The sequence below is a fragment of the Fukomys damarensis genome, unplaced genomic scaffold (genome assembly GCF_012274545.1).
Source record: "Fukomys damarensis isolate Sample0158 unplaced genomic scaffold, DMR_v1.0_HiC HiC_scaffold_5, whole genome shotgun sequence".
NCBI classification, from domain to species: Eukaryota; Metazoa; Chordata; class Mammalia; order Rodentia; family Bathyergidae; genus Fukomys; species Fukomys damarensis.
In genome coordinates, this window is record NW_022900917.1 from 82,182,247 (window position 1) to 82,205,600 (window position 23,354).

A 23,354-nucleotide genomic window follows, 5' to 3' on the forward strand; every position below is an offset into this window, starting at 1 on the left:
TTAAAAGTGAATTCTCCTAAAATATCCCTATCTTATCTTCCCCCCAAACCCCTCATAATTGAGTACCTTTAATTTAAAAATATTAATGAAGCACTTTAACTTCAAAATTATGTTAAGCTTCTTAAAAAACTTTTTAAATGTTAAAAGTTCCCTAAATACAACAGATTTGTTATGTCTTAACAATATCCTCCCCATTGTCTTGGGTAATGAACAGTATTCTGTTGGCCAGGCACAGTGCTGTATTTTCTTCTTTCAGGTAACAAGTTGTGGCCAATCACATAAGAAAGGTACTATGTATGCATCTGTGCCCTTGAAGAGGAAGAGAAAGAAAATGTCCATCATTCCCCACTTCTTCAGGGCTAGAACATCCAAGCGATGGTAGAGTCCAGCAGTCATCCTCAGCCATAAGGTGGCACTGGATGATGAAATGGCAAGATGAAAGGAGCCTGTCTACAATTGCTTTGATGACAAAACAAACTAATTGGCAGCCAACTCCTGCTGCATCTAACAGCGACCCCTTCTTTCCTACATTATCACAGGCAGCTAAGAGAAATTGGGTTTGACAAGTTTTTTAAAAAGCTGAAATTAAAACAAATCAAAAATATAATTAACGCCAGCTAATTTTGTATTATTTTTCTGCACTGTGGGATTGAACCTAGAGTTTCCTGCATGCCTGGCAGGTACTCTACCTCTGAACTACACCCCATCCCTTATCTAGGCTAATTTTAATTCATGAATGTATTCATTCAAAAACTAGCTCAATGCCAGGTATGCTGGTAAGAGTAGGGGACAATGGTAGACCCCTACACCAATGCATTCATATTCTGTTAGGGAAGAGAGACAATTATATAAACAACTACAGCAAAATACATCATAGGCAAAGGTGATTAAAAACAAATTTCTAAATAAAGCAAACCACTTACAGAAATGAGAAGCACTGTAAAGTTAAGCTACTCACTTAAAATTTCACACTATAGTTTTCTCATTTGGAGAATAGTTATTAGTTAGATTTTTTCCTTCTGTAATACCATATTAAGAATCATGGTCTGGAGATTTAGCTCAGTGGCACCGTGCCTGCCTTGAAAGCAAAAGGTCCTGAGTTTGATCCCCGGTAAAGAAAGAAAGGAAGGAAGGAAGGAAGGAAGGAAGGAAGGAAGGAAGGAAGGAAGGAAGGAAGGAAGGAAAGAAAGAAAGAAAGAAAGAAAGAAAGAAAGAAAGAAAGAAAGAAAGAAAGAAAGAAAGAAAAGACACTAATTTGGGGCCAGGGATTTAGCTCAGTGCTGCTGCCTGCCTTGCAAGCACAAAGTCCTACATTCAATCCCCAGTTTAAAAAAAAAAAAATTACCACCTTATTAATTTATTGTTTTTTAAAATCAGCAATGAAATTTTAAAGGCTGACAAAAAAACTTGTTTTCTTAAAACATGTGACTTTCTCTGATGGTTGCCTTTTTACAAAAATCTAATGTGTTTTATAGCTAGTTTGTTTCCTAGAAGTGAGAAAACCAGAGATGGGGGTTAGGGACCTCACTGCTATGTTACCTCCCCATGGCCCACAGAAGAGCAACATATCTTGGTTCTACAAGCTTAGAAGGATAAGGAATGAAAGACTAGTAAATTCTTTGGTTTTTTTAAAAGAAAAAGTACAGATGCTTCTAGATAGTACTTTTCCCACTACCAGTAGATGGGCCTTATTATTTTATTTTAAACACAATTCAAACAACTGTTTTAAAATAAGGCAAAGCTGAAGGCATATTCTGCTTTCGTTGGTACATTTTAGATATACAATACCAGTTACATTCATCATTGGGATCTTGTAGCTTTACATGATATATATTGGTTCTTATTTTTTCCCAATTCCCCTATATTCTGCTTTCAGCTGTAAATCACCAAGCTTATCACTAAAACTTCTCCTTGAACCTAATCAATTACATGTGCTACTTCATTTTCTTCCTGTGGGCAAAGAAAGCGAATACTGAAATCACTAAGGAACAAGTAATATTTTATTTTCATGTGTAATTCTTTTCTATACAGAAAGAAAGTACACATTTAAAAATGGTTCCAATTATTAAATTACTAGCATAAACAAGCAGGAAAAAATAATGCCTAGTCTGCCACTGGGCACAAGGGTGGCCGACTTCCTGCATCTTCGGTAGGCCAGTTAGGGAGGTATGAGCATTACTGAGTGTTCTGTTGGCCTATGTATCAGCTATGATGGAATACAGAACCAGATGGAATGTCTTTAACTATCTTTCAATCATCAAGAACGTATAACTATTCATCTAGAAATGTTCATGGAGTAAAGCTGCCTTTTTGAGAATAAGTAGGAAACAAAATAAATTACAAGATGACAAAAAACAGAAGTTTACCAAAAATACATACAAAAATTTCTAAGTAATTTACTTCAAGAAAAACTTGTGTTAGAAGGACAGACTAAGCTACAAACAGGAATATTTGATATAGTGATAAATGAGCAGGTCTGGAAGGTAAATCCAGTACAAACACACACAAGAGGAGGAGGAGTATCTGCTACTGAGATTCTGGGTATAGGCACCTGCAAAGTGGGGACAATGACCCAGGGCCTTAAAACAGTGAGCTGAGACCCTGGGTGGCCGACTGCTTCCATCAGAAGCCACTACTGCAACAGAAACAAAGCACCCAGGAACCCAGCTCACTCAACTTGGGCCACATGGGGCTTAACTCAGAGTCCGAATAACAGCAGAGTTAGACATCTGTGGTACTCGAGGTCAGTGTCAAATACAGAAGATACAGCTATGCGTGAAAAATGTGAAGAAATAAATGGTATACTTACACAGACGAGCATACAAGAGTTTACTATGAATGAAGAAGCAGGTTACAACATGAGAAAGGGAACTTCTAGCAGCAAGGAGTATTAAGCAGTAAACTGAAAACCTAAGTGGAGGAGGTATGACAGAGAATTAAGGAAATAGAAGACAAATGCATAGGAAAATAGATATACCTTGAGACTATACTGTCAAGAGAAATAAATCAGACACTTAAGCTTAAACATCACATGGTTTCTCTTATAGGAGAAAACCGAGGTGTAAATAAAGAGCAAAATAAAAGACAGATAACAGAAGTAGGGAGACACATCTTTCTCAAAGGGGAAGGGGATCAAGAGATGAAGGAAGGTAGAGAGAGAGGAGGGACAGGCGATAAAAAAAGGAATGCATTAAGTAAGACAGCACATTTGATGGACATGGACTTTTTTTTTGTACTGGGGATTGAACTCAGGACCTTGCACTTACGAGGCAGGCAGCAGAATCACTGAGCTAAATCCCAGCCAAAAAAGAAATTCAGATGCGTTACATCCATTTATCAATATCCCAGCCAAAAAAGAAATTCAGATGTGTTACATCCATTTATCAAATCCACACAAGGACAGTCTATAAACACTATGTATTGCAAATATGTATTAAAAAAAAGAAAAGGGATCAAGAAACAGGTGTAGAGGGGAGGGACGGCAAGAGAAAGGGGAGGAAAAAAGGATTTAAGATGTACTCTGTACATATATCAATTACCCAGAAGGAACACAAACATGTACTATAATCATGTATGTATGCATAAATAAATAAGACAAAGATAAACAAAAAACATATGCACACTGCCACTGAGAGCAAGGGAAAGAGAAAATATGAGAAATGTTAAGAGGCACAGAGGTCAGAAAATTTCTGACCTCTGTGCCTCTTAACATCTAGTCTATAATGAAAGAGACAATAACATACGTTTTGCAAATTAAAACATGATTCATAGACTCAAGAACCATGTCTTGTTCCGATGGGATTTATAAAAAGAAATCTATACCTAACACAATAAGAAAGCTAGAAAAGACTACAAATAAGATCTTTTTTTTTCCTTTGGTACTGGGGTTAGAACTTGGGTCCTTGCGTTTGCAAGGCAAACAGTGGAACCACTGAGCTAAATCCCTGGCCCGTACAAATAAACTCTTAAAGAAGCTGGGTGTGGGGTGCATCCCTGTAATCCAGCATTTGGGAGGCTGAGGCAGGAGGATTGCTGTGAGTTCGAGAACAGCCTGGGCTACATAGTTCCAGGGCAGTCTCAACTACATAGTGAGACTTTGTCTCCAAAAAAAAAAAAAGATCTTAAAAGAAAGCAACTAAGAAGAAATGTCATCAGGCTTTCCACAGTTCTAACAGAATGTTATCTTTACAATATTGAGAAAATATAACAATCTAGACAATATATTTGAAGTAAAAGTGTACCAGAAGGTAGTCTGAGGTAAAATAAGAGTATTTAACAAATAAAATAAAATAATAAACATAAAGGGAGAGCCAAAAAACAGTTTCTGTATAGAGTAATAACAATGCCTTATATTTAGGTTTAAGTAATAAGAAAAGGTACATGGAAGATAGAGAAGAGTTAAAGTGTTCCATGGTCTTTATACTATTTAAGAAGTTAGAGAATTTAAAAATCTAATTTCACTATATTATTATAAAAAGTTAAATATAAGAAAAACTAATGAAAGGGCAGAGATAGTGTATAAACTTCCAACTCATTAGAGAAGGAAATTTGGAAAAAGAAAACCAAGATATGAACTGGATGTACGCCTGTGTACACACACATGCGCGCGCGCGCTTATTTCTAAGACACCAGAAATGAGGCTAACATAACCAACTATGAATATATCACTCATTCTAAGAGACAGAAATACATTAACCTATCTGTTATATGAGGGTGAAAAATGGAAGGTACACATCAGGCTGATGTTAATTTAATAAAGCAAAACAGATTTTAGGTCAAAAAATAAAAATTTTAACTGTACTGTATCCCTAAAATGTACCAATAAACTCAATTAAAGCTGAAAAAAAAATTTTTTTATTACCAGGCATACAAAGGACCATTTGACAAAGATTCAGTTTACCAAGAAGATAATTACAATTAAATAATGATTAAGTAAAAAAAAAAAACCCTCAAAATAGCAAAAATAGACCTACAGTTTGACATTTTTTCATAAAAAATAAAGGTATAGGGGTGTGTGTGTGTGTGTGCGCGCGCTCACGCATGCACACATGAGTGTGCAGAGGGGTAGGGGTAGGATGTCCTGTCCAAGTCAGGCTCCACAACCTTAAGAGGTGCTTCTCAGACCATGCAATCTGATTACAATGCCACAAAAATGTATTATTTTCTTCAAAAATATACACATTTAGAAAAGTAAAAATAGAAATGAATCCACAAAAGTTTCAGAACATATATTTAACAGTCTTGTGTCACTGAATACCAATTAAAAAAAATCAGGCCCTGAAACTCAAAACCAAAATGAAAATAATGAACAGATTTCACTGAGTTAAAAAAAAAGACAATCTGCTCTGTGACAAAGATGAACTAGGAAACAATGTACAGAATAAATATTACAAGAACAGGGAAAGACATGTTAAGATTAATAAAGAAACACAAACATTAGAAAAACTGAATAAAATGCAATCAATTTACAAAAGGAATTTAAAGTGGCCACCTATGGGAACATCATATCACCAAACAAATGTAAAATGAAAAAAGGAAGCTATGATAAAAAAAAAATTGAACAGCAAATCACAGTGACATGTCTTATATTGTTATTAACCCAAACCCGACTCCTTAGATGACTGGTCAAGTGTAATATTATACACTGATCTGACAGAGTAATATGTTAATGTATGTTTCTAATTAGCAGTATCGAAAGACCTCCTCAAAATAAAGTTGACCAAAAATGGGATATAAATATTATATAAATACTTGGGATACACACACACACACACACACACACACACTTGTATTAAAAGCTATACACTGTATGCACACAAGAAGACATAAGGATCTTTTATTAAAATTGCAAAGCTGATGGAAAATGATGGGATTTCAATTTTTTTCCTATATGAAAATGTAGTTTCAATTTTCTCTAATTAGAATGTATTACCTTTGACAACAAACTAAAATCTATTTTAAAGGGCTAAAAATGAGGTCAATAGATGAACCCGAGCACTCTTTTACATTATTTTTTCTTTATGCTCTTTGAAAGAATATTATACAGTCTGGGTGTGTGCTGACTGAGGGTCTCCTTTGGATAATAATTATAGTCAACATGTCTTTAGTGGTGGTATATTTATTAAGCTCAATGTGGATTATTACACTTAATTCCCTACAGCCCCCCAATATGGAGGCAGGTCAACATGATCAACACTTTACCTATTTCAAAACAGACACCAAGAGGTTTATTAACCCAAGCAGCCAATGGAAAATCAGAAGCTGGTACAGGAGCCCAGGAACCTACCTGACTAATCACCTCTTATACAGAGGTGAGGGAGTGAATCACACTAACGACATGACTGCAAAGATTACTCTAACAGGGAAAAAGTATGGGAATTTAGAAGGAAAGTACCACAATACAAGCATAACAACCTTGTAAAACTATAACAACCCTGAAGATTCCTCTTCTTTGCTGTAACCACCATATTTACCCATGTATCCCATATATATATGAATTGATATAAAATAGTCATTTCAAAACAGCAGATCATTCAACCACTTAGCTACATCCTCTAAGAATCTAACTTATGGGTTGGGATTTAGGTCAGTGGCACCACAGCTGCCTCACAGACGCAAGGTGCCAAGTTCAATTTCTGGTATCTGGTATGGGGGATAGAGGAGGGGATCTAACATAAATTCCTGCTGCATCTATTTCTCTTGTTTTCAGGTAATAACCGCAAGCCCTTACATACAGGAATTTCCATACTATCATTTCTCTGACCTTCTAAACACCAAGGTCTTAAAAAACACTAATTAATATTTCAATTTGTTCTTTTCTATATTTATTTTCTGGTTACCCGAAGTTTTTAACTGGGAGAAGACAAATTTATATCAATTGTATAAAATTTGACTCCTTTCAAATTTTAAGATCTTGAGCTTGTAATACTAATACTCCTCTCTGAACTTACCATTCACTACCTCAGCCTGATAGATACCTGGCTTGCTTCCTCATTTTCTTTAACTTGTTCTCCTGGCTGCTAAAAAACATGTCAACACATTATCCACAAAAATATTTTTAGTTATCTATATTCCTGTAACTCTTTCCTTTTGAAAGCACATCTGATACTCTTCTTTCTGTTGGTTGTCCTTTCACAGAGATGGAGCAGGATACAATTTCCATTAACCTTCTTCCTCAATCCTCCACTAGGGCAAGATGCCCAGTGACCCTGAAGGGCCATTTTAAGTGTCTTGATGATCCTCTCTGGAACTCTGTTAGCTACTACACTGGCACTGTTTCCTGACTCTACAGCACTATTTACCATCTATGTATTAGACTTGTTCAGAACATCATCTCTGACTACTTGCTAGCTTTTGCCTTTTCAACTGACCCACCGCACATTTTTAATTGAGATAACCTTTTTATTTTAGAATAGTTTCTAAAGTGTTGCACTACATTACCTTCCACAATATAGTATAATCTTTAGAAACAAACCATCAGGTATATCCCACACCTCAGGGGCAGGTTTTACACTCTACCACATTTTCTGAGGGGGAGGGGAACTAAATAAATTATCTGGAATTCTTCTTTAGAGATGTCATTTCATATTACTGATTAAATTTATTTATCTTAGTGTTGGACTCATACATATTATCTTTAACTTTGGGTCATAATCTACTGCTGTACTATTTAGTCTGTAATCTATCCTTTCTTCTTTTCTATTCTTTCTTTCCTGTACCGGGGATTAAATTTGCGACCTGGCATTTGTGCAAGATGGGCATGGTGCCACTGAGCTAAATCCATAGCCCTTTAATCTGTAATTCTAATTATTCCTTCTTTCAATTCTGAGAGCCCTTTCAGTTGATTCATGAACCTCTTTGACACAGTCCCATCATACTGTGCTTTGTTTTGATTTGTCATGCTTCCTTCTTTCTAGCACTGTAAGATGCTCCAGGCTCATCCTGTATTTCTTGGAATCAAGCATTTTTCCAAAGAGCTCTAATTTCTCTTACTAGAGAATGGTGTTAGAAACCATGATTTGGCACTGGTCAATATCAGAGATGTTAATGATGGTGGAATTAGTAATTTCATAACAGATGAAATAAACCAACATTCTCTTTTCATTTTAAAAAACATCAATGTTCGCTCAAAAGTAAATACCAATATGGCCCAAGTTGCACAAGTATGTTCCCTTTTTGTGACTGCATCCCTGGTGGTTCAGAACACCAATAAATACCCTGGATGCTTCTCTTTTCTTCTTGACTAACTAATATCAATCAGGTCCCACAGATTCTCAATCTGCTAACCTACATATCTATAACTACTGCTTCTGTCCACATCTCAGAGCCTCCTTATTTCTCACACAAGAAAGATTCAATGGTTTCTTGCTTTCCTTTTTAACCTACTTTAATAAAATCACAATATCATAAGTATGGAATTTGAAACTACACATTCCTCATACCACTGTCCTGCCTGAAATAGTTCAACAGTTCAGGAATGCCCTAAAGCCAAATTCAGACAGGTTCTTTCAACAATGTTAAATACCTAGGCCTACAGATATAGCTCTCTCTTGTCCTATTCAGCTGTTCTACCCACAAAAGCCTATGGTTTACAAACCTAAATCTGATCCTCCATATCTGTGTTCCTGTGCATACTGATTTATTTCTTCATGGACTGGCTCCCAGGCAATACCCAACCCTGCCCATCTTAAAACCATTGAATGAGCCACTCACTAAGCCTTCAATCCAGGGTAAATAGCCTTTCTCTGTGAAACCACTATAGACCAACCTCAAGTTCCACCCCTACAAACACTATGTAGAGACTACCAAATTAGTTTCTAACATATAAATTTTCTGAGAACTTCCTTTCTAGTTATAAACTTTGTATGAGTACAAATTCTGTATTATTAATTTCTGAATTTGAACACTAAACTACCAAGGAATCAACAGGTAATAATTATTGTTTAAAGAATTAATAAGTAAAGAAAAACACTATAAAATAGATGAACAAGCAAATATCAAATGCTACACAAAACTATTTCTACTGGGACAGGGATGCAGTTCAGCAGTACAGCACCTGCCTGGTAAGCATGAGGCCCTGAGTTTGATCCCTGCTACCAAAAAAAGAAATCAAAACAAAAACAAACCCCCGCAAAACCAAAACTACTTGTATTTTTTAAAATGTCTTTTTGAAATAAGAACTAAAATATTTCTCTCAGATAAGATCTTCAATGATTTCTCTGATTGTGTGTTTTAAATACTAAGGAAAATCAGGCTGAAGACTGACAATTTTTTAAAAATGTTACTAATGGCATAAATACATTACTACTCTACTATCCAGGGAAGGAAAAATTCTATTTAAAACTGTATTTTTTTTTTTATAGTAAAATATCCTCGTTGATCTCTAAAAATTTTAAGTCTAAACAATTTTTGTCCTTATCTGATCTTTTAAGAGATACAATACAGGTAACAGATCCCTTCATGAACACAATCAGATATTTAGTGCCTGATAGTTCCTTGGGTTGCATGTCACAACTTGACCCCTGAGAGGTTTATGTAAATGTCAAATGTTAACTACTTTATCTAATTCTTCCAGGCATTATTTCAAATGATTCTACTTGCTTTTGCGGGGGAGTGGGATAGGGGTGGGGGTGGGTTACCAGGGATTGAACTCGGGCCCTTGCAACCAAGCCAAATCCCTGGCCCTTCTACTTGCTTTTTAACAGCTTTCCAAAATTATTTATTTCTTTTATTTTAAAATGACTATACTCCCACTGCAAAATCCTCTTTCAAAATGGGGGATGTTAAAACTCTTTCTTGTGAGAGTAGCTGCACTGATGAAGCCAGTGCAAATAATGTCTAAGGCTGTCTGAAATCTTAATTATAGCAAAGTAGCTATGGATAAACATTTCACTTTATTCTACCAGCATCTCTCAAACACCACAAGAATTTTAGCAATAATAAAGCCAGAAAAAGTATTAGCAAAGTATTAATCTACTGCCAGTGAAAATAAAAATAACTTAACTAGGATGTAATAGATATCAATTATCATTTCATGAACAAACTTTTTAAAATACAAAGTGTAGAACTTCTAGGCTACAGAGATAGAAGTTTCAGTTTGGTTTACAGGTATTTAAAACAATTTCATATAACAGTCTAGTATGCAAATTAATTTCGTTGTCTAAAAACATTTTAAATATTCTAAATTTTCTGATATCTAAGCAACTATTAACACCCATACCAAAAATTGCATAGAAAATCCTTAATTAACCTATACACATAAAATGAGAAACAATTGACAAGGAATTCATAGGCAATTAAAGAATTAAATGTAAATTAGAAATGAAGCATCATTCCACTATAAGTCTATGCAGACAAAAAAGTTTATTATATTTGTTGACAAATCAAATATATTGAGAGTTTTTATCAACAAATTTAACCACTGGTTAATAAAACTAAATTTAAATTTTTTCTTCAAACTTTTCAACTTCCAGACATAAAAGTTTTAGAAACAGTGGTGCTTCAGAATCAATATTTCATTTTAAGTCAGTGTAAATTAACAATGACTTAGTTCTAAACATCTGAAGGTATAGTATTTAATACTTACTCTAATACTTCATAGTTAGACTTCTTTTCTAGTGCATTGCCCCGCATCTCCCAATATGATCGCCTAAAATCAGGGAAGATAAAAGTTTGTTTTTAGGTAATAAGGGAAAAAAATATGAGAAAATGAAAAAAATGGAAATAAAGTGTTTGTAAATGGGGAGGGGAGGAAGGGGTGAAGGGAGGGCAGGGACAAGGGGGAAAAATGAGAACCAAGACTACCTGTCATGTAAAGGTACAAGATCCCAATAATGAACGTAACTGTACTGTATACCTAAAATGTAACAATAAACTCAATAAAAGAAAAAAAAATATTTATGTAGTTAAATGTTAAAACTGAGGAAAGGGTTACTGAACACTAATTGAGAATCTCATGATTCATGGAAGTTTTTACTAATAATCTTACAATGAAAAGAAAAGTACATGAAAATTTTTCAAAAATAATAAAAACCACTGATGAATAAAGACCCCTATGTACTGCTACTACCTACCGTATTTCAAGACAACCCAACTTCAGAGCAATTTCCTGGTCCACTTGATCAGCTATCTCTAACATGTAATCACTCTTCACCTGTAATAAGAGAAGCAGGAAACTGCTATTTTAAAGGAATATGTTCAATAAATGTTTAATTTGTTCACATACACTCATACTTCTGTCAACAGCTATGCTAGATTCTAGAAATAAGACTAAGAATATGGAATATAAAATTAAGATACTACAGCCAAGAATTTGGCTGTAAGTGCCTGCCTCTTAAGTGCAAGGGCCAGAGTTCCATGCCCGGTACCAAATCAACAACAACAAAAATTAAGATAGTACAGAGTCTGCCAAAACAATGCATATATCAAGAAAAGAAAAACTTATAAATATTTTAGTACTAACTGTACTGAGATATTATGAGATTAATACAAGTTACCTTTGTCATTTACAATTACAAGGGTGCTCAGAGGTCTCCATTAGCTTCCAGATTTCACTAGTATGGTGAACTGCTAAAGTATATACACATTTGGGGGGCCAGGGCAGACTCTGTATATGGGTTTTTTTTTTTCTCTGTGCTGGTTGACACATCTTGGCAAGCACAAAAAAACTAAAGTAGTTTAAAAACTCATACTTACATAAAGAAAATCATAAAACCCAATGCTTCTGAATACTATGTTACAGACCAGTTTTGTGTGCTATACTACACAGTTTGGTTACAGAACGTCTGTGCATTGTAAACATAAACAGCATGGAAAAGGTAAAATATCTGTATTCATATTCTAAGATCTAGTCTGGACTTGCTGTGTAGATAAAAATGAAAAAGAAACTCTTTTTACTACAGTCATGGTGTCTTACATATGATAAACAGTGAAATAATTTGTCCTCAAAAAATCAGTAATATCAAAAATAAATAATATCCTACTGAGAAAATCTATCCTACTGTAAAATCTATGACTAGTTTCAAGGGACTTTAGATTTAACTCACACATCTGTATCTCTATGATGCTAACCTGTTTTATACCGCAATGCAGTCAAATGTGAAAACTAGCAGGTAGAGCTCCATTTCTATGAAAATCTAAAAAGGATGTAATTTTTAAATTTCTAAATACTGTTCCCACAGCATTTTGGGGATCTCAATGCAAGGGTAAAGAAAATTTACATACTTTAAAACCCATTCAACTTAGCAACTGAGGAGTTTCCATCTAACCACTGTATGTGATTAATCTACAAACCAACAATAGCTTGAAGTCTAATATAAAGAAGTTAACTGAATACGGTAAATGACTAATCATTGAGCATGTTCAATTAAAAGTGTTGATAGACTGATATGAGTATCTGTGAGCACTTGTCAGTATGAAGGCTTTTTAAAAGTTGAAATATGTACATTCTCCTTATAGATTAGCATTAAGACAACAGCATCTGTGATTGACTATGAGGACAGGGGGCACTCATTTTGAACTTCAAGTAAAATGCTACCCACCATCCTTCATAGTACCTCAGTATTACCAAAGCAACACTCCACTACATTATGAATCTTATAAATACAAAAACTTGTGGAAATTTGTTTTCTCTCTTGTTATACTGCTACTTTGATAATAACTTCAATTTCATCCCTTGGTCCTCAAAGCCTAAAATAGTTACTCTCTGGCCTTTTAAAGAACAGTATGTGCAAAGCAGCCCTAGAGAAAATTTCAAATATTTTGCTCAACTTTATTGCCTAGCCTATTAGTTCACTGGTTCAAGGATTTCCTGGCCATTAATTAACCTCTTACTTTTCTCCAATTATTCTTCTATAGTGAACGATTCATCATCACTATGACTGTCTCTTTGTCCCTCTTTACAAAGACCCTCTAATCCCATTATCTATTTTATTTGCTTAATAAAACCAACTCATGAACTCAATCACCTTTTCATCATACTTACTGTTAAATCACTGGAGAATTACAGAATAAGCTTCACCTTAAATTCTTGATGACAAACCTCAAATGACCAACTAAAACTATGTGGAAATTCAACCATGTTTGCCTAGGAAGCTCTCCCATACAGCAACCTTATCCTTTCTCCAGTCAACATCCACATCTTTCTCACAGAAAAAATGAAAGACAGATGAGAATTCTCTCTTTAACCTACCAGGAACTTAGAACTTCACTAGCACATGCACCCATCTATCAATTCCTTTCTTGTATCTTTTGTTTGTTTGTTTGTTTTTAATATCTTGGTGGTACTGGGGATTGAACCTATAGCCTTCACACAAGATTCATTCCCAGGCTTTTCTTTTAATTCTGAGTTGCCCAGGATTGAACTTTTGATTCTTCTGCCTCTGCCTTCCAGACTGCTGGGCTAACAGTTATGTGCCACCACATCTGGCACCATTCTTTTCTCTTATGGCAAAAAAAAATGTTCTCTTTCTAGCAATGGACCACATGTGGTATTTCTGGTCTATATACTACTTCTTAAAACCTTTACTTAAGTTGGGTGTAGTGGTGCATGCCTATAATCCTAGCATCCTGTGAGGTGAAGAATTGCATGTTTGAGACAAGCCTGGATAACTTAGCAAAAGCCTGTCTTAAAATTTTAAAAAAGGGATGCAGCTCATTGAGAAAGCCCTGGGATCAATCCCCAATACTGCAAAAAACAAAATAACAACTTCTGCTTTATTTTCTGCATTAGCACTTAGACCTGTGTGTTTTTTGTTTTTGGTAACGGGGATCGAAATCGGGCCCTTGTGCTTGAGAGGCAGGTGCCGGAACCACCGAGCTAAATCCCTGGCCCTAGAGCTATATAATCAATAAATACTTATTTCATGAGTGAGCAGGCAAATGAACAGTCATCACACTTAGGTATCTGTGTATAAATGCTAATTTCCACAGATAAGATTTACAAGCAGCAATGGTTTCCATTCATGACACATGATACACACTTAAGACTAACAGGAACAATATTCAACCCAGTTAATTCTAGAATCATTTTACTTACACTTCCATTGGTTTATTCTTTGGGTGGGGGGCAGTACCAGGGATCGAACTCAGGACCTTGAGCTTGCAAGGCAGGCAACAGAACCACTGAGCTAAATCCCCAGCCCAGTTTATTCTTTTGTAAAACAAAAGACAGGTCCAATTGTTAAAACTCAGTTTTGTTATGATAAACTGCTTTCTTATTGACATAAAATGTAAGCCCAAGAAAGAGGAATTTGCAGAAGCCAAGGGCACAATTCTGCTCAGTGACCTTCAAACATTTGGTGCAGACTTCAGAGGGGGCTACACAGACCCTCACTGATAAGCTGAAGAGGATATACTTCACAAAATTGCCTGGAAGATTTTTTTGTTACTATAATTTCTAAATCTGATTTCTCAACTCTAAAGGTACATAATTCCTGTATTTCCCAGATTTTTAAAAACATCTAATAAATTTCATCTAAAATTTTTGAATTCCAGGGAATGTCATTATGTCAATCCTTCCTATAAAGTTACTGCAGAGAATAAAGCAAGCACCCAAATTCCACTCCTTCCTGTGCTATGAACATGACAATAGATAAGGCGTAATGTTTGCTATTCAACAGGTAGTGTCAGTATAATGAAAACAGTCAAGTGATTACTGGGGTTACAGAAGCACCAGGTATTACTATAAACCACCAGGGAGTCTGTGTGGATGGGACAGTTCTGTACTCAGATTACAGTGGTTATAGATAGCTAAAATACTACACAGGTATCTATTAAGTAAATTTGCTCAATGCTGTGGTTTAAACGATGTTTGTTGCTTTTCTATCTCCACTACCTGTGAGAATAGGGTACTAAAGTCCTCCAACAACTGGTGAGTATCTGTCCTTTTAAGTCTAGTAGTTTTTTTTTTTTGTTTTATTTGTTTGTTTGGTACTGGGGATTGAACTCGAGTCCTTGTGCTTGCAAGGCAGGCCACAGAACCACTGAGCTAAATCCCCGGTCCTGTAGTTTTTGTTTTATGAAGTTAGGGGTGCCGATGTCTGATCATGCATATTTAAAATTGTTACCTTTTCCCGTCGTTCTCTTTACTGGTATGTAGTAGAAGCCATCTTGTCTCTTCTGATTAGTTCTGGCTTAAAGTCTATGTCTGAAAATAAGATAGTTACTCCTACTTGATTTCAGGCTCCAGTTGAATGGAGTATTCTTTTTCATCCTTCCACTTTCAGGCTATTTCTTTTGGATGAAGTGTATCTTCTGTAGATGATACAGGGATGCTTTTTTTTTCTTGAGCCAATCTGCCACTCTGTTTTCAGACTAGAGAGTTGAAACCACTGACAATGAGTTATTATTGTAAGATGTTTATTGAACACTGTTATTACATTATTTTTCCAATGCTGGTTCCTTTTTTTCCCCTTTTGTTTAATTACTCATCCAGCTAGATGTATACTTTCTTTTGTGCTTTTTGGTGCTGGTGGCCACTCTTGTCTTTACCAGTTTCCCATCAGTTCTTTTCCACAGTGCTGGTTCAGTGGTAATGTATTTCTTTAGGATTTCTCTGTCATGGAATTTTACTTCTGTTAATTGAGAAATCTAATTTTGCTTTCAAAGTCTTGAAAATTATTTTTTCTTTGGGCTTGAAAATTCTTTGTTCCAAGCTATCCTGGCCTTTAAGGTCTGTGCTGAAAAGTCCAGTTATTATGATGGACTTGCCTGTATAGACTGCTTGCTGTTTTTCTCTAACAGCTTTTAGTATTTTCTTTTTGTTAAATTTCTGGAATTCTGATTATGATGTATTGTGGGAAGGTTCTTTCCTTTTTTTTTCTTTTTTGTTACCAGGGATTGAACTCAGGATCTTGTGCTTGCCAGGCCGGTGTCACACAGCTAAAATCCCTGGCTGAAAGGTTCTTTTCTGGTTGTGGCTACTTGGGGTTCTATATGCCACTTGCACTTTAACACTAAATTCTTTCCTAGATTGGGACAAATTTCTATGATTAAATGAATAAATTATTTATACCTTTTGAGTTTCCTACTAATTTTTTCCCTTTATTCCTATAATTCTGAGGGGTTTTTTTTGGGGGGGGTTAGATCCAGCTTGCATAGTATGGTGCCTTGTTGTTTTTAGGGTATCACTGAGTATATGATATACTACATCAACATTATCATCTATTACTAACACTGTCATCACTGGTCAAATCTGCTACTTCCACTTTCCACTGAATTTTTTTTATCATCTCTGCTTGTTTCCTTTTCACACTTTCTAAGTCTTTTTTGAGGTGGTCATTCAGTCTTGAAGCTATCATTCAGTCTTTTATAGTTTTGCTTAATTTACTGTTTGCTTTTTCTTTAAGCTCATCAAACATTGGCAAAATCTTGTGTGTTTAATTAAATCTTTTTTGAACTCATTAAACATCTGATGTATCTGCTTATATGTTTATCTCTTCGAAGATTCTTTTTTTACCAGGGGAGAGTGAGAACACAGTCCCCGACTATCACAAATTATGCAGTAGAGTTTCCCACATTTGGGGAAATCACAAGGGTCAGCACATCAGGAGTGCAATGGATAAGCCTCGCCCTGGGAAAACCAACTTTGTGATCATGGTATCTCCCCTGCCAGGTAAGTATTCTTAAAGATTTTGACCATTTGGTTTTTGAGCTCTTTTCCCATAGTTTCCTCTATGTTAATGTCCATGAGATCAGTTTTTAGGAAGTTAGAAGTTTGAAGGGGCATCTTGCTGCCTTTTCTCTCATGTTCCTATTATTTTTGCACTATGGGTTCAAGACCATTTAGGGTAGAGAACCTATCACTAGTTTGGAGATATCTAAGATTCAGTTTGTGATTTATCATTGGGTTTGGTTGTTTTGGTATTCATACCTCTATTCTATCTGTTCAGCATACAGATATTCCTTGTACAATGATCTGCCTATTTAATGACTGTTCAGACTTATAATACCTGCTCTGACTTATGATCCATCTTTTTTGGGGGAGGGGGTACAGTTCTGTATATATTACTTATGGAGTCTCCATGTCTTTTTATAAAATACAGTGGCGCCTTAGTTCACTAATACAATTCATTCAACAGTTTTGGTTGTAAATTTTGCTGATTGTGGTACTGGGGATTGAAACTAGGGCCTTAGCATTGAGCTACATTTTCATTGAGATAAAATGCCCAGGCAGGACTTGCCTCAGCTTCCCAGAGTGCTGGGATTACAGATATGTGCCACCAAACCCAGCTTATCCTGTACATTTTTTTCTCTTAAATTATTTTATTGGTACATTTTAGGTATACATTTACATTCATCATTGGGAACTTGTACCTTTACATGATGTATCTCGGTTCTTATTTTTTCCTCATTTTCCTGCCCTCCCATCAACTCCTCCATGCCTATTTGCAAAAGCTTTGTTACATTTATTCATCTCGTATTATTTTCCTTTTCCTTCCCCTTCTTTCCTTTCCCCTACCCGTCCCACTTCTCCTAACCCTTAGTACCTTTTCTTCCCATTTCACATTATCAATTACTCATTTTATTTTTTGGATTTTTCTGTTTTATTCACTTTTTTCATTAATTTATTGGTACATTCAAAGCAAACAATAGTTACTTTTATCATTGGGATCTTGTAAATTTACAGGATATATCTTGGTTCTTTTTTCCCCATACCTCTGTCCTCCCTTCCCCCACTTCACCCTCCCCTATTTACAAAGACTTTGTTTCCATTTTTTCATTTTTCCACATTTTTTTCTTTTCCCTTATTTCCCTTCATCTTTATTTACACTTAGTTTCTCATAGCAGAGAAAATATTCGGTATTTACATGTGTGTCCTATTTATTCACTTAAGAGTATATCCTTAATGTGCATCCATTAAGCTATAAATGTCTCTAACTTCTCATTCTTTATGGCTATTACTCCATTTAAAAAACAACCGGGCCGGGGATTTGGCTCAGTGGTTTCACTGCCTGCCTTGCAATTGCAAGGGCCGGAGTTCGATCCCTGGTACCATTAAAAAAAAAACAAAAAATATCTAAAAAGCAACACACATTTTCTTTATCCACTCTCCAGTTGATGGGCAGTTGGGCTGTTTCCAAGCTTTAGCTATTACAAACTGTAGTACTATAAACATGGGTGTGCATATATCACTTTAGTGTTATTCTTTTAATTCTTTTGGGAAGATACCCAGCAGAGGAATAGCTGGGTCAAATGGGACCTCTGTCCTAGTTTTTTTGAGGTATCTCCATATTAATTTCCACAGTGGTTGCACCAGTCTGCAATTCCACCAACCAAAAGAGAAGGGCTCCTTTCTCCCCACAACCCTTCTAGCATTTGTTATTGATTTCTTTATAGCAGACATTCCTTCTGGGATGAGGTGGAATCTGCATCTCTTGAATGGCCAGTGATAATGAACATTTTTTCATATATTTATTTGCTGCTTTTACTTCTTTGTCTGAGAAATGTCTGTTCAATTCAGATGCCCATTTCTGAATTAGGTCTTTATATTTGGGGGGCCTGATTTTTTTGAGTTCTTTATATATTCTAGATAGTAGATTTTTGTTGAAGAACAGCTGGTAAAAAGTTTTTCCCACATTGTAGGCTATCTCTTAGATGTTGGTGGTTTCTATTGCAGTACAGAAGTTTTTTAAAAAGATGAGATCCCAGTTGTTGATTCTTTGTGGTAGTTCCTGTACTACTAAGGATTTGTTCCTAAAGTCTTTTCCTATGCCAATGTCTTCAGGAGTTTTACCTAGCTTATCTTTCAACAAGTTTAGTGTTTCTGTTTTAATATATTTAGATCTTTAATCCACTTGGATTTTAGTTTAGTGCATGGTGGAAGACAGGGGTCCAGTTTTAATCTTTGGCGGGGTGAAATCCACCCTGTTTTTCAAACACCAATTATTAAAGAAGCTCTCTTTTCTCCAGTGAGGATGGTTGGCTCCTTTGTCAAAGATGAGGTGGCTAGGTATGTCTGCAGTTTTTTCTGCATCTTCTAATCTATTCCACTGATCCTTGGGTCTGTGTCTTTGCCAGTACCATGCGGTTTTTAATCACAGTGGTTTTGTAGTAGTTTCAAGTTGGGGATTGTGATAACCCTATCATGTCTCTGCTGCCCAGAATTGCTTTTACTATTCTAGGTCTCTTCTTCTTCCAAATGAATTTTTGGATTGTTTTCTCTAGTTTTGTGAAATATACTCTAGGGGTTTCAATAAATCTATATAACAGTTTTGGAATTATGGTCATTTTCACTATATTGGTTCTTCCTACCCAGGAACAAAGGATGTCTTTCCATTTTCTTATATCTTCTTTGATCTCTTTTTCCAGAGTTCTGTAATTTTCAATGTAGAGGTCTTTTGCTTCTTTCATTAGATTGATTCCTTGATATTTCATTTTTGGGGGGTGCTATTTTGAAAGGAATTCTCTAATTTCTCTCTCAGTAAGTCTGTTGTGTACAAGAAAGCTATTGATTTTTGAGTGTTAACCTTATATCCAGCTACTCTACTGAAATAATCTGTCAATTAAATCTGAAAGTCTTTTGGTGGAGTTTTTTGGGTCTTCTATGTATAGTATCATATCGTCAGCAAATAATGATCTGCATTTGCTGCACTGATCTCTGCATTTTTGGGTGAGTGGTTTCTTTCCATGGTCTCTGGTACTAGAATATCAGATATGGCTACGGTCTATTTTGTTTCCAAACCCACTTTTTGCTGGGTGAATGCTGAGTTCTGCCCCACAGTTTTACACTAAAATTTCACAATTAAGAGTTACAATTTCAAAGTATGTTTTAATTAACAAATTGAAGGTGAAAAATACACAGAAGGAAATCTTAGTTTGTATAGTACAGCTATCTGAACGAAAAATTATAAAAAGTAAATTGGAATAAAAATAGAAAAATGGATCAGTAGAAAAATGTATGCTCTAGAATGTCGTATATTCTATAGGCTAAGTTACATTCTACACTACAGAGTTAAGTTGTGGTTCTATTTTCTTAAAACTTCCTCCTGAAACTTAATAAACCACTGATTATTTAGTATTTCTTAAAAGCCAAATGGTAAGTATACTCACTTTAGATCTTAAAATACGTGTACAAATAGTGAGGACTTTGTGTCAAACCCAGGCATCTTTACATGCTGAAAATTTCAGCAGTGCCAAACTATTTCTATACAAGTTCAACATCATCAATGCAGATTAGTTAATATGACAATTCCTGACTAAACATGGATATAGGCCTTTAAATTAATGACCACAACCATTTGTACAAAAATGCCAACTAAATATAACTTTAACCAATGAATGTTAACTGAGACAAAGAAAAATATTATATGGTAAAGGAAAAATTTGAATGCATGATAACACATTTTTCTTGCTTTCTAAAAGACATAAGCTTTATCAACAAAATTAATTTTTCAGACTCACTCTACAGAGAATGGGGTTATAACAAGTTTCTAGTTTATTTTTAGAATGTGTTGATTAGTATCTTTTGGGACATTAAAAATAGGTCAAAAATATTGAATACACCCATTTGAGGTTTCTTACATTGACAGTCACTTTCAGGACATCTTTGAGTGAAACTGTGTGCATATATAATAATAACGTAATACCAAAAATCCAACAAACATGAATATGTCCACTGGCATATTGCTTCTTTCAGAATTCTAACCAAAACGGGCTCAAGCTAAAATTTCAAAATATAGAATAATGAAATTTAAGGCATTTTATTATACCCTATCTCTCTCTTCCTTCCTTGGGACAGACATGGTGGTAGAAAGAATGCAAACATAATTCTTTTATTTCCACTCTGATTTTAAAAAGCAAAACCACTGGCTGTTGTGAAGCAGAAATTTATCAGATAATGACATGGAGTGTTCTCCATGTACCAGACATTTTTAAGTCCTCGGATACTTCACTGAATACTTACAACTCCCTGACTCTTTTCACAGATTAAAAATAAAACTATATCAGTTATAAAACTGAAAGAAAATATTAGCAAAACATGAAAACTGGACCACCACTCAAGATACATTTCAAAATTTCTTTCTTTTTTTTGGTACTGGGGATCAAACTCAGGACTTTGTTCATGCAAGGCAGTCTCCAGAACCACTGAGCTAAATCCCCGGCCTTCAAAATTTCAAAACCAGAGAAAGTAACATGTGGCTGGCTACCAGGGGTTCTGGGGAAAGGTGAATGGAAAGATACTATATTGTTTCAGTATTATAAGTTTTAAAAAGTTATGGATAGATAGTGATGAAGGCTGTGTATTATAAGTGTACTTTACACCACTGAACTCTACATGTAAAAATAGTTATAATGGTAAATTTAATGTGATATGTATTTTAGCACAAGAAAAAATGGGTGAAGAAGACTTATAATTAAGGCAAAATAAACAAAAAGATTTAAGCAAAAAATGTTCGCTAAAGGTATGTTAACATGCAACATACGTGAAAGAGAATTCAATCATTACTAGCCAGTACTTACTGAAGTTAATATGAAACCAGTATGTGATTGTAACACACACCCAACTAGACAGGTTAAAGTGAAGACAGACACCACTAAATGTTAGATAAAAGGTGAAACAAGCTAAAGTCTTATATGTTACTGAAAGAGTATAAATAGTATAACTATTCTGATAAAGTAGCTGGTGTTTCCTTAGAAAACAAAATCCATTTCTACCCCAAAATCTAGCAGTTCAACTCCAAAAGAAATGAGGTTCCCTAAAATGCTTATGGCATGTTCAGAGTTATTTTATTAATAGAAGTAAAAACATGAGAACAAGTCAGATATCCATCAGTGGGAGAATGAAAAAACCTTATATTTATATAATATCATACTATTCAACAATACAAAAATACATGTGACTGGAATTTTACAAACATTACACTGAGAAATGAGCCTTATATAAAATATACATGATCTCCTGCTCATAAGAAATTCTAAAACGGGCAAAACTAAGTTATGGTGGGAAAAATAATAGGAACAGTGTTTGGTTCTAATGGGTGAAGCAAAGACTCTGTGATAGCTTTCTATTGCTTTGACAAAATACCTGAAAAGAACAATTTAAAAGAGGAAAAGTTTGTTATTGGCTCACAGTTTCAGAGGTGATCAGCTGACTCCCCACTGCTTTTAGGCCTGTAGTTTGGCAGAAACATCTTGGCAGAAGGGCACAGTGGATGAAAGCTACTCAACTCATAGCAGCCAGGGAGCAAAGAAGAAGAGATGCAGAGATGAAGAGGATGAAGATGAGAGACAGTCCTTAAGGACATGCCCCCATAACCTACTCCCTTCCTAAATTTCCATCAACTCACAATAATGCCATTAAAGTATGAATTCATCAATCTACTGATGAAGTTAGAGGCCTCATGATTAAATCATCTTCAAAAAATCTGTTTCTGAATAGTGCTGCACTTGGGATCAAGCCTTCAGTACATAAGTGTTGTGAGAGTATTTCAGTTCCAAACAGACTGGGAAGGGTCAGTGGAAACCTCTGGAGTGACTGTCATATTCTCCTGATGTCATATTCAGGTGAATGCCATTGTGAAAATTCAGTAAATGTACACTTAATATCTGTGCATTCACTTGTGTATAAATTTCACACCAAAATAAACACTAAGTACTGAACTACAGATAAAGGTATGCATATTAAACTATAATGATATCTGAAATTTATATTGAAGTGTACCAAAATTAAGATGGATTAATGGCTAGATAAAGGGATAGGAAGATAAAATAGCTATGTGATAAAGGAATGAAAATAAATTTAAAAGGCAAAATCTAGGTAGTAAGTACACTGATAAAATTCTTTCAAAATGACAGGGCATTTTTAAAGCTTCATAATACTGGAGAAAATATAAAATCCTGAATTTATATATAAAATTTAAATGATTTCTCCATAATTAAAGGTAAATCTGTGGGGGAAGTTTCAAGTTCATCCATAAAGGTTGCTGACACTAGTGACTATCTCTGGAAATAGATCCCTAGCTTCTCAGACTATTGAGTATAGAGAGAATGATACTTTTGAAACCTAGATCTAAACTGTCACCCTTTTGCGTTAACCTATTTTAGCTGAATGCTTCACAACAAAGGGCAAATTGCTGAAAAAGGCATTTCAAGCCATATGTTACTCTGATCTCTTTTATACCACTGTCTTCTAACTGCACCCCAACACCCTTAGCCACATTGGTCTTTCAGCTACTTAAATTAACAAGCCCCTTTTCACTGGGCCCTATACAGAATGCAAGCATGAAAAGACAATTAAGCAAAACAGCAATTTAGTGACAAGATTCCAATTATAGCTAAAGGCACCTGACAGCTAGATCAGAAATAAATTCACAATGAGTTATAATAAACAATTATTTTTACACTACTGAGGTTAT

General features: G+C 35.2%; 1 protein-coding gene and 1 non-coding gene across 21 annotated transcripts in view; both read right to left on the reverse strand.

Moving 5' to 3' along the window:
- Ptk2 (protein tyrosine kinase 2) overlaps positions 1-23,354 on the reverse strand; it is a 265,206-nt gene that overhangs the window by 150,347 nt on the left and 91,505 nt on the right. For all 20 annotated transcript variants that reach the window (XM_033760874.1, XM_033760884.1, XM_033760882.1 and 17 more), the window contains 2 exons: positions 11,073-11,152; positions 10,586-10,648 (listed from right to left, as the gene is read on the reverse strand). In XM_033760874.1, the coding sequence (XP_033616765.1) occupies positions 10,586-10,648; positions 11,073-11,152 (143 nt within the window). The remainder of the gene's footprint in view (positions 1-10,585; positions 10,649-11,072; positions 11,153-23,354) is intronic.
- Positions 16,457-16,620, reverse strand: LOC117285070. The gene has a single exon (XR_004516079.1). It is a non-coding gene; the product is annotated as a U1 spliceosomal RNA (small nuclear RNA).